Here is an 11,993-nt window from a genome sequence, read left to right as displayed (position 1 = left end):
TATATATATATATAGCGTATGTGTATTAATAGGTATGATAATCTACATTTTAGAACTACCGCGTGGAGGTTGGTGCTCAGGGAATGCCCTCTCTCCTGCGCGTACTAAACCAGGATCGGTCCGACCTGGAAATTATCAATCTTGCCTTGGAAGCTCTTTCGGAGGTTATTTGTGAGCAGGATCAACTAGGCGAGCAGTTCACAGAGATATTCATCAAAGATTGCGCTAACGTCGGAGCCGTGTTGGATCTCATTGAGGTGAGTAAAAGTCACTGTTAAATATGGGCGTCTTTTTCAGCGTTGCCCATGCGTTCGGATCAAATGCTGCCACAACCACCAATTCATTAATTACTAAAATATAATTTCTAAGCTCGAATTTTTTTGCATAATCTGGAATAGTTGTGCTGGTGCTTCCCATTAGGCAATAAACCTGTTTTGGGTTAATTACAGGAACACGACTTCAATGTTCGATGGTCTGCGATTAAACTGCTTTCGGGACTTGTACTTCACCAGACGAAGCAAATGCAAAATGCTGTCTTGTCTTCGCCAATGGCTATCTCTCGTCTCATGGATTTGCTGGTAGACAGCCGGGAAGTAATACGAAATGATGCACTACTGATGCTGACTCAACTAACAAAGGGCAATGCCAACATCCAGAAGATTGTTGCGTTCGAGTCGGCATTTGACCGTCTTCTGGATATTATCTCAAGCGAGGGCTTCGCAGATGGCGGCATCGTAGTGGAGGATTCGTTGACGATCATGCTTAACCTACTTCATAACAATATCTCCAATTTGAATTATTTCAAGGAGGGCCCCTATATAGGACGTCTGGTAGAATTCTTTACTCAGCTGAGCGAAATTAGTAGCGATTGGTCTCAAAGCAAGGTAGCTAACGTCCTAGCTATGTATCGGGTTATCCGATGTTTAGTCAGTCCCAATAACCCGAACAATGTGACCCGCTCGTGTCAGACCAGCTTGCAAAAAACCGGCCTCCTTAGCGTACTTTGCGAAACTCTCATGGCATCCGGTGTACCCGCGCACGTTCTTTGGGAGACGATCAACACAGTGGCCGAAGTGATTCGCGGTTGCGCAGAGAATCAGATCCAGTTTCGCGCCGTGAAAACGCCGTCTCCGCCACAAACGCCCGTCGTGCTCCTTCTGCTAATGTCCATGCTCATCGAGAAGCAGCCCATGGATCTTCGGTGTGCTATCCTCTATTGTTTCCAGTGCTATGTTCATGGGAACGCCGATATCCAGAACGAGCTGATCGATCAGTTCGATAACGGCGCAGAAACCAAACTCCTACATCAGGGTCTATCGGCGAAAGAGCCAATGTCTAACTGGCTAGCGGCGATGGCTGTGTCATATTTCGTCACCGAGCGGAAAATCCTTGATCCCGTGTTATTCGAGGTAACTGTCTCGCTTAAAAACCCAAATGCTGCAAATCAAGCCCGTATTGGTTACCTGATTCTTATCACTACGTGGCTTTGTGGCTCGGAAACGAATGTTGCCAAGTTTGTCAACGCATCGGACAACATATCGTATCTAACCTCCGAGCTTTGTTTACCATCGAACGAGCAACAAGAAGCTATCGTTCAATCACTTTGTGCCACGACTTTGGCGCTTTGTATTGTCTTCAACGATGATATCGTGGACGCATTTAATCGAACGGCTATACGGACTCTCATTGTCAATCGAGTCGGAAAAGACAGTTTTCTCGAAAAGCTGAGTATGCTCTCAAAGCAACCCTGTTATACAGCCGCCCTGCGTTCGCCACAGATAGTAAGCGAGCAGACACTACTCGACCACAACTTTTGCAGCATGTACCGAGGCGTAGAAAACATGTTACACAAGTGCCTGGATGAAAATGATGTACAAGAAAAACAAATTGAGGACCTCAAAAAGGTTATTCGTCAGCAAGAACAGCTTATCGCTGAACTACGTGAAAGTCGCGGCTCTGCTTTACCCCACGCGGTGGCAGCGACGGCGTCCAGTACTGCAGCAGGTGGGGGTATTCAGCCTTCAACACATATTCCAATGTTACCCACTGGCACTCAACAGTCGTCTGGAAGTTTTCCCATATCGACGGCGTCTGGTCCTCCAGTACAAATGGTTGCGCCTGTCTTTGAGAAGAACTACTACGAACAATATCAGTATTCGAAACAGAGGTAAAAACCCGTAATTAGAAGAATTTCGCTGTAGTAACGTATGAACGCAATATATATACTCCTGTGGCAATAAATGATTCTGAACAATTGAGACAATTATTAATATATTAATTCGACTTTGCAAACGGTCTGCTTGTAACTGAGTTTGATTTGGGTTGAAGAACATTGTTTTTCTTTTGAAGTTAGTTTATCTATTTAGCTCTTTATAGTGCACACAGTACGATGAAAATAATGTGCCTATTTTGTGCTGTTGCTAATTACGGGTCAACATTCCTTGTCTTTCAGAGTTGTTGAATTAGAAGCTGAGCTACAAGCGAAGACAGCTGAACTGCAGACGAAGACAACTCAACTCGAAGACCTCCTTGATTTAATGATGGATCAGGAGGCTAAAATTAAGAGATACGAGGATCAATTAAGAGCTCTCGGTCGCTCAATCGACTACCCCATTGATGGAGGGGATGCTCAACCCGAGCAGAATTTGCAGGAGTCCGCGTTACACGATGTATGCAATCAAGTGCAGAATGTTTTCCTTAACGACACAGCTGAAGGGACACTTGTTCCACATCCAGTAGTTTCCATGGCAACCTCTATTTCGCATTCGCTCAGTGGCGTCTTCGGTGGCGGTAGTGGTGGCGGTGGCACCAGCGATGCCTCAGCTCAGCCTTTGTTGACGACCTCCTCAGGCCAGCCAATGTTGCCGCTGCAGCAGTCTCTGCGAGAATCTTCAGTTCAAGGTGCTTTGCTGACTTCGATAGGACAAACAACTCTCGTTACACCAGCTCCACCGCCGGTTTCGGTCATCGCTTCTGCCGTCTTGCCTGAATCTCCGGCAGTACAAGCTATCACTTCAGTGGTACCGGCCCCCATTGCGCAGACTGCAACAGTCTCTGATGTGGGCGTACCACAGCCTCTGCTGATGACGACTGTATCTGTCGGAGTGGAACAGCCAACTGCAGCGGCGGCTGCTCCCCAGTTTGTTCAGTTCTACAATCCTGCCTCGATGTTTCAGCCGGTGATGGCCGAAGCCTCCGCAGCGCCCTCTGCTGACCAACCGCCGAGACCGCCCTCGTCAACGGTGTCGAGCAGTGCAGCTGAGCTAACAGGTACGAGCGGTCGTGCCGATCCCGAGAGCAGCGAACTGAATGACGGATTCGAGATGGTCCCCACCCCGACTGCTGAGCAGCAACAGCAGCCCGCAGCACCACAGCCAGTTCAGGGGGTTGTCCAGGGGGCACCGGGCGGTAGTACTATCCCTGTCGTGTACCCCTTCCAGCAGACAGCATCGATCGTGTCAACTCTCTCGTCGTTGCCACCCTACAGCGCTCCACCCATCACCGTAGGCGTGCCCATGTTTGTTCAACAACACCAGGCCACCACCACACCACCAGCAGCAGTAACAGCATCTATTCATGATCATCAACAGCAGCAGCAGCAGCAGCAGCAGCACCATGCGATGCCCATGCAGCCGGGAGTTTCTCAGCCGCAACAACCAAGCTATTTGGAGTCGTTTGTACCAATGCCCACATCCGCCACAAGTGGGCAAAGCCACATTCCTACACAGTTCGTACCCCCCATGGTGACTTCGCATATGGGCGCGGTACCCTTAGCCCCAACAACTTCCCAGGTTCGTCTCTCATCGCAGCACCAGCAGCAGTCCCCCATTACAAATGTCACAGTATATCATCAACAGCATCCACACGCATCTGCAAGTAGTGAGAACGGAACTACCGCGCCAATTTCGACGCCATTGCCTCCAGCGAGACATCTGTTCGAAGCTGCAGCAACGGGAACTTCTTCATCGTTAGCACAGCTGCAGCCAGCCGCTGCAGTAGGTGACGTGCCAGTGTCCCATATTGCCAGCTCGTTGTTGTGAATATACACAAATTTTAATGCGATAGGCTGATGCGGTAGCTTTGCAGGATAATTAAAAACGCGATAGAGATAAAGAGAGTGGAACTAAGAGTACATACGCGATATCCGGAACCGCTAGTCTACGTGACGGTGAAACTACATAGATTTTAATATATTAGGTATAAGTACACGCAATAAACAAGCATCACGTTTGTGAAGCACTTGTGAGAAAAACATACGAGATATTATAATAAACCGCCAAGGGCCGTCAGCAGAATGGGTGAATTCGTGGAGAAGATAAATCATATTGAGCAAATATCCAGTTGACAACTTAATTGAACTAACTGAAAGTTAATGAGGTAATACGTGCGGGAATGAAATAGCAAGGTAATGCGGATAACCGGCAGTTCTATAGATGTTGTGTGGGCAACAAAAGTCAAATATAAAAATATTTGAGGGTGAAACTACCTTCTTTGAACCGAGTCAGGCACAAATACAACGGCAAAGAATAAACATATCACCAAATAAAGTATGCCACGTTTTATATTGGCTTGTTAAGATGAATAAATAAAGCCATTGAATTTATTATAGTGCAGATGAGGCAACACTAGATTATAGGCTATGAATCAATCTGTAAATAACATATGAGGCGGCCATAGAAAAAAAGTTACTAGTAGTCTTATCATGTAGCACGCGGCGCGATCCATTTTGACAAGGGTTGCAGCGATAAGAAACATGTTGCGCGATGAAGGCCGTGCTTCTCACCAACTCACTAGTCATGTTCGCACACACACACACACGAATAGCGTGCGATAGAAGCTGAGCTTTCGATATCTAGGAGAGAAAAAGAACAATCTCCACAGACATCCTGAGAGAAATCTAGCATTAAAGTGGCAACTAAACTAATCTTCGCTCGTGTTTACAATCGATTAGCTGGCATCGCCTACGACAGCTCAGGGGATTATATAATAGATTACTGAGCAATATCTCATGCTTCGCGCGTTTGAATCAATCATTCCTAGCTTTTTTCAGATGTTGACAATGAAGACTCGCCAGACCTTATTGACATTTTATTGTTGGTGATGTTGTTGATAGAGATTTACAGTAACATTGTTGCTGCCATGTCACAGTGGAGTTGGCACCGGGGCTGACTTATAGGGAGATCTATCTGCCATTTGGTCTTATTCGTCCTGTACATTGGAATTGTGAAAATCGCAACTAAAACTGTCTGCAAAACGCATTTTGCTTTGGTTCAACTTTCCTATACCAATTCTGGTTAGCTTGCATCGTCTGCTCCCCCCGATTATAATAGAAATAAAAGCGAAATAACAATTTTCTCCCTATAACGTAACCTCCAAGTGTGTACAAGCAAAATCTTTTATATATAATAATTATTATAATAACCAATATAACCACAATTGCACTCTATCGCAATTTGCATTATACATCTAATATCTATATATAAAATACAATGATTATTTTCAGTTCGTTACCATCTTGCTCTAAAAAGAAATTAACAATTTATATAAAAAAATTCAACAAGAAGTGAAGGTGGTCGGGTGTGTGCGTGGGTGTGTGTGTCTGTGTCTGTGTCTGGTCTGTGAATTGATTGGAGCGCCAAATTTTAAAACTAAAAACAATGACCCTCATTTCCCATAAAAACCATAGCGATACTTTTATACTGTTATAGTACCATTTATAGCTATGGTTGGAGTCCTTTTTACGTAATCTCTTCGCTATTTGCTGGTGAGCCAATAATGTTGTCAGCTGTTGTTCGATAAAACTAACGACACATGAACTTCTCGCATTCAGCTTTACTAGCGACGGGTCAGGCTCAGCACATCTTGCTACCTTAAATCTGTTAATTTTAGGGCACTTTTTTGGTAAGGCCTACCACAACAGCTTGCTATACTCCGCTGTTGCTGCTGTTCATCATGTAGACGATAACGATGAGTAGAGAAGGCCAAAATCAGACTCCCGCTTCGCTTCAAGTCGATATTCGTTATCTATCGCGTACCTGCGATGTAACACCATCATCTGCTCTGCCTTGTTTTTCTCCACGTTTGCATTGATAACCCCGATGAGCTCGTTATCTACATACATAATACAGACATAACTCGCACAGCTATTCCGGCTGTTCGCTAGTTGACTTTTGCTCTATTCATCGCTAACTGTTTGTCTTTTCTTCATATTACACATATGTATGCCACGTTCTGTCGGATTTACTCGGTGTTTATGTAACTGTGTGTAGTCATTCATTATTTCCTTCACAATCAGTATCACTTTGCATTTCACCTATCGTTCGTCGTTTTCTTGACGTTATCCCACTTATAGTCTGGTATAAATATTTCGTCATTAAAGTACGTGTGCCCTTCAGTTCATATTCCGCTTATATTTAATAATAATATTTTTATATCGTTACGACTATAGCGGCTGCACATTCCATTCCATTATGGGACTCTCGTTCTCCGCACTGTTTGTTTCCCTGCTCTACTTTAATTAATGCGTGAAGTAAGATGGGAATCTCACATTACCTTAAGAAAAAAACAGGAGCTCAATATAGCCGTCATCATTAATTTGTCACAAAGGTATAGCGACACGGACTAGCGAATAGATAGGTCACAAGCCCGATTATTATAGTACACTGGTATACCGGCTTGGGAAACTGCACCCTTCGTCTTGTCTCAGAAGAAAACTATTTCAGTATTAGAATTTCGGTGGTAAGAGATTTTTATGTCGTTGTCAATTTTGTTGAAGCCGACATTTCTGCATCTGCAAAACTTTTGTGCTTAATAATTATATAGCCATATTGTCTGTAGAAATAGAGCAGAACAAAAAGTATAATAATGAAGAAACATAATGGGTAGCGATTAATAGCAGCAGCAGCAGCAGTAGTGAAACTCTTGATACAGTAATAGTTTAAAATAGCGGTCTGCGGTACATTAACATGAAATTTGTCTTGTCATGATTGGAATCTTGTCACACAGGGAATTCTTGCAGTCACCTATTTTTTTTTTTTTTATCATCCTTATTAAGATGAATGCTCGTATAAACAACTTGACTTGTATTAAACATAAACTCACAATTTCGATTTTCAGGTTCTTTTATTTTGTACATGTCTTGAAGGATGTCATAGTATGTTAGAACAGCATTTCTAGAAGAAAATAACTAGCTTAGGCGGGACAAAGCGAGAACAGATAGCTGATGTGATTGATTAGGATCGATCGAATGTTAAAACGAATGATAAATATTTCTGGAGCTCAAGTGATCTGACGCGCCTAGGCCAAGCTGTGTCTATCAGTGTGAGTCAAGTAGTCGTCTATTTCATCGTTAACAAAAAGCTTCAGAATCTCGAAGAGCCACCACTAGTTATTTAAGAAACTGAGGTCACTACTAGGGCTACGCAATATACGAAGAAAATCAATTACCTTAAAAATTTTGATAATTCGAAATAATAAGAAAACTTTCAGCAAACTATAACTATGAGAACTGCCATTCCAAGACCAAAAACACGATTAGATTCGTAAGGCCAACACCCCCCCCCCCCCCCTGAACAACGTTCTGTTGGCAAACCGGTAGTTATTGTCATGCTCTTAGCTGATGACCGTTAACTAAATTCAACTAAAAAAAAACTATATCTAATAAGAGCCACGACGTTTTGATCACTGGACCATCGTCTTCGTAAACTCCTTCATGTATTCGTACTCACGCATAAATACATTACATTTTCCATACAATAATTCATCTGAAATGTGGCTGTTAATCTGAATCTATGCTTAACGGCTTCAGAACTGAATGTAAAACTTGAAACGTTCATATAGTACTAGTAGTCGAAGTGGTAGTGCCTCTTTTTGCATCTGCTGTTACCTTTTCCGGTCCTTGTTTTGTAGCTATATTCTCACATGGTCTCTCATCAGCCCCATCAGAATCATCATTTTTCTTTGCCGATTACCCTTTGTCGTGCAATCGGTCATGCGTACAACAATCTTATACTGCGCACATTCTACATTTTGCAGAAACACAAGCACATCACCACAAACATACATTTCACATACAGAATCCTAGTAATTCATGCACACCACATAGTTTTTAATTGCTTCCGCCCTGCAAACATTCAGGTTCAGGCACACAATACCGGCCACATACGTGACACACAATGGATGCAAACAAACTAATTAACAAGCCTTGAAGTGCATCACGAGTCCACGCAGTTCCCTTTCAAAGACCACTGGGAACACAAACGAATGGCGGGGTGGCACTTAGTCGAGTTAGGTTGTATGTTTATCTTATGCATTCCTGGAGCCAAAGTGATGCAATTGCTAGCCGTCGAGTAGTCAGTTACTTGGTACCTGTAGTATCTGTCAGCTTTATCCGACTTTATCGATCACTATTGGCCCACAACACTTTCAGAGACACCTATTTATATTTTGTGTTTTTTCTTTGCTGTTGAAAACCAAACATAAAAATGAAATACATTTCCTTGAAAGAAATATCACTGACGTAAGGTAGAACAACTCAACGTAGTGCATAAAGCCACTTGAAATTTATGTGCTTATATAATACTAGATGGGATGTCTGGAGTTGACTCCAATTTCGAGTGTTGCATAGTTGAGAAGAGACAATACAGCCTTAAGCATTGCGGCTATAAATTATAGTTGTACTAAATCCAGCCCGAAATTGATAAGTACCTTGTTTCGAGTTCAAATTAAGAGAGAAAACGGCCCCGTAATAACTTCGAATGAAAAAGTACTTTTTAATAAAAGGAAGTGACTAAAAAGGCCTTTAAGAGCGTTTATATATATATATATATATATATATATATATATATATATATATATATTCAATCGTCCTCTCTATATATAGGTACCTCCCTTACGTAAGTAATATGATAGCGAAATAATGATGATATACAGTCAAAATCATACAAACTTGCACTGCTCACTTGACGATCGTTTCTCTAATTAGCCAGTCTTTGTAGCAGTTGGTTCGCTGGGGCTCTTCCGCAGTGCTAACACATTTACACGGAAGGTTAACATTGAAATGGAGATGCATCGTTGAGCCATGGTTGCGATGGACAACCTCTGTTGCTTCAATGATGAGATTTCACTCGTTCTCATCGAACTTGCCGGTTAACACCTGCGTGCGCAGTTCGACCACTGCAGGACCTTCAAAAACGCGTTTAATCCCTCGCGGCAGACTACGACAGGATGTGAGATTCAGCTTTCTCAGCCGCTGACACCGGTCGAGGACAATTTTCAGCGTGGAAAATGATACCGATGAACCCTTCAAGTCCAGATCATAAACGCTCGATGGCGTTTCCGAATGAGTCGCTAGAGCGCGCAACGCCGCGTTGATTGCCGTATCATGCGACACCCAACTTACATCGATCACTTTTAGACTGTGCGCCCACTGGAAACGTATCCAAGTGGAATCATTAGGCTTGAAGGTACAGAACTTATTTTACGGGGTGTGAGATTATCTTAGCCATGTTTATATGATAGGGTGGTATTATCTTGGAAACGCTACGTAGCATTTACATACATCATATAAGTTAGGTATGATGGTTTATCTTACCTTATTCATGATCAGTTCAACATTAGGGTTGGTTGCTGCATCACAATTGGCTAGGTACAATTGCGTTAGGTCCCAGGCGGGTATCTTGATAAGGCCCGACACACTGAGGCCTTTACAGTTCCGTACATCCAATAGTGTGAGTTTTTCGGATGCTTTGAGGATACGCTCAAGTGCCGAATCACCGAGATCGAAAAGGTTGGCTATCGAAAGCTCTTCAAGCAAAGGGAAGCCAGGTGACCGGGCTTGCTCCGCTGGGGGTGTTGCTGCCAACCTCACCTGTGTATTTGCTAATCGAAGGACCCGAAGGTCGGAGCACGTCTCCTGGATTCGCTCGAGCGGAAAGATCATACAACAGGTCATTGTGATATTGGACAAGTCCAGTATTTGTAACCTCGAAAGATAACTCTGAAAGGAGCAAAAAAAGTGAAGAGCGTATCAATCATATTCTTCTGTTGCCGTTAGCCTAAGTGGTTGCGCATCTACTCGTTAGATTTGTTACATACATTCACGTGACTGAAATATAGACAAGCACTAGCGCAGTATTCGTTAGTAGATAGCTTAATTTAGACACTTAACCCATTACGAGAAGCTATACATTCATGCAAAATTTCATAGCTGCCAGTAATTACCGCACGCTCTGGTTTTATCCACGTCATCAAGAGTATCAGACTTCTAACAAAGTTTACACACAATCTGAGCCTGCGGCCATGTTAATGTCTGCTGATGGGTAGATATCGAAAGCTGACACGAGAAATATGCCTACCGTATTAACTTAACTTACAGGTATCAAGTTGAGGATGCTATTCAGGGAGGCAACAGCGTTCTCCGCGAGGCACAACTGAACGAGGTTTTCTCCCCGTTTGATAATAAGGCTCTTAAGAACATTTGGTGCACACGTCGAACAAGTACTAGCGCCCCGGTTCTTGGTCGTTCCCGAAATGTCGAGACCGCGTAGCCGATCGCATTTGTTAACGATATATTCCATCGTCTCCATGGAAAGCTTGTTGTTGTACGAAAGATTAAGTACCTCTAAACGAGGACAATTGTTAATCACATTCGTGATGGTACCATGAGATATTTTTGGCCCGAAGTTTGACAAGTTGAGCTCGCGCACCCTTTTCAGCATACCGGAACTGGCCCACCGTGTTAACTGCGCTTCCGTCACCTTGACTATTGACATATCCACCTTCTCCCATAAGGACACGTCCTCCGCAACAGCCCTCCATTCCGGACAAACTTCTCGAACGCTTAGATACGTAAAAGCACAGACATACATTTTACTCTACTGTACAATTAAATTCCACTTCCAGAAAGAGGAAAACAAATAATATAATAATTAAAAAAGTGGAATAAATTACACAAACGTACGTGATGAGGAAAGGTAGGACTCCAAATTTTTCAACGCCGTGCCGGAAAATTTTTAGCAGCACCTCGCGAGGTATTTGTCGATTCCATAAACCCGGTGCGCAGGGCGGGGGACCATTGTAAACAGGGTCGGAAACTTCGGGCTTTTTCTTAAGAACAAGTTTGAGAGAATTTGATCCTTCAACATTCTCTGCCACCATAATGCTCTTCTTACGACGGCCACGCTTCTTAACCTTTTCGTCCTTATCTTTTTTCGAATGCTTTCGTTTCTTAGGTATTACCAGCTGAAACATTGGTTGAAATTTCTGTATTGAAATACCCGTTCAGAGTCTTAAAATTGACGGTTGTATGTTTAATACACAATTCGTCGTCCGCTGTATGACGTAATAGGATGAATGAATTTCAGAAAAAAAAAAAAGAAAAAAAGTAATGGATTCTATACGAAAGAATAACTAAGAAACATTAAACGAGTGATGATTAAATATCGATTCAGATGTATACATAATTGAGTGCGACTGATACCACGACTGAGTAAGATATAACTGTTGTTAGAAAATAAACAAATACGTAGTTTCTGTTTTTTAGATTAATATTAAGACATTTCCTATACATCTAACCCAATACTCTCCAGTGAAAATGACTGAGCCTTACAAAGGTACTGGGTCCATAACTAAACGTAGATCATTGATGGCGCAAAGTTCGATGAGGATGTCATAAGGTGTAAATATGTAAACTGAAAAATATTCACAAAAAGTCAAATTGACTGCTAGCGGCAGCGTTCATGTTCGGAGCCATGTCAATTTTTGCTCAGCCCAAAAAGATTCAATGTTAGTTATTGCGAAAACTTATTTCGGCTTAATTTCTCTCACGTATTTCTACGTACTTCTATGTATACTTCGCTAACAAATCGGTGTCTAATAAACTAGATACCTGTAATTTCGTTTCAGGCTTTTTCCCAAGCTGAGCTGGTGAAGAGCCTGCTTGATTTTGGACGACCTCATTGGCGACTTTCGGTGTCTTAGTCCCGACAATGCTA

At 42.8% G+C, this 11,993-nt stretch overlaps 2 protein-coding genes across 2 annotated transcripts; one reads left to right on the top strand and one right to left on the bottom strand.

Annotated features, from left to right (window-relative positions):
- The first annotated feature begins 26 nt into the window (after positions 1-26).
- On the top strand, positions 27-4,590 carry p115 (General vesicular transport factor p115). The gene is made up of 3 exons (XM_022816790.2): positions 27-257; positions 450-2,167; positions 2,453-4,590. Exons 1-3 carry the CDS (start codon positions 84-86, stop codon positions 4,038-4,040), a joined length of 3,480 nt encoding a protein of 1,159 aa, XP_022672525.1. The 5' UTR covers positions 27-83; the 3' UTR covers positions 4,041-4,590.
- A 485-nt stretch (positions 4,591-5,075) lies between these two features.
- Positions 5,076-11,987, bottom strand: LOC111255130 (F-box/LRR-repeat protein 6-like). The gene is made up of 5 exons (XM_022816792.2): positions 11,888-11,987; positions 10,961-11,241; positions 10,374-10,839; positions 9,593-9,997; positions 5,076-9,427 (listed from the first exon to the last, which is right to left on the bottom strand). The coding sequence occupies exons 2-5, from the start codon at positions 11,155-11,157 to the stop codon at positions 9,122-9,124; spliced, it is 1,374 nt and encodes a 457-aa protein (XP_022672527.1). The 5' UTR covers positions 11,158-11,241; positions 11,888-11,987; the 3' UTR covers positions 5,076-9,121.
- Between the last annotated feature and the right edge of the window lie 6 nt (positions 11,988-11,993).

This window comes from Varroa destructor, unplaced genomic scaffold, assembly GCF_002443255.2.
Source record: "Varroa destructor unplaced genomic scaffold, Vdes_3.0 BEIS01000628.1, whole genome shotgun sequence".
In the NCBI taxonomy this organism is placed as follows: domain Eukaryota; kingdom Metazoa; phylum Arthropoda; class Arachnida; order Mesostigmata; family Varroidae; genus Varroa; species Varroa destructor.
The sequence above is the reverse complement of the archived record's forward strand: the minus strand, read 5'-3'. Positions and strand labels throughout refer to the sequence as shown.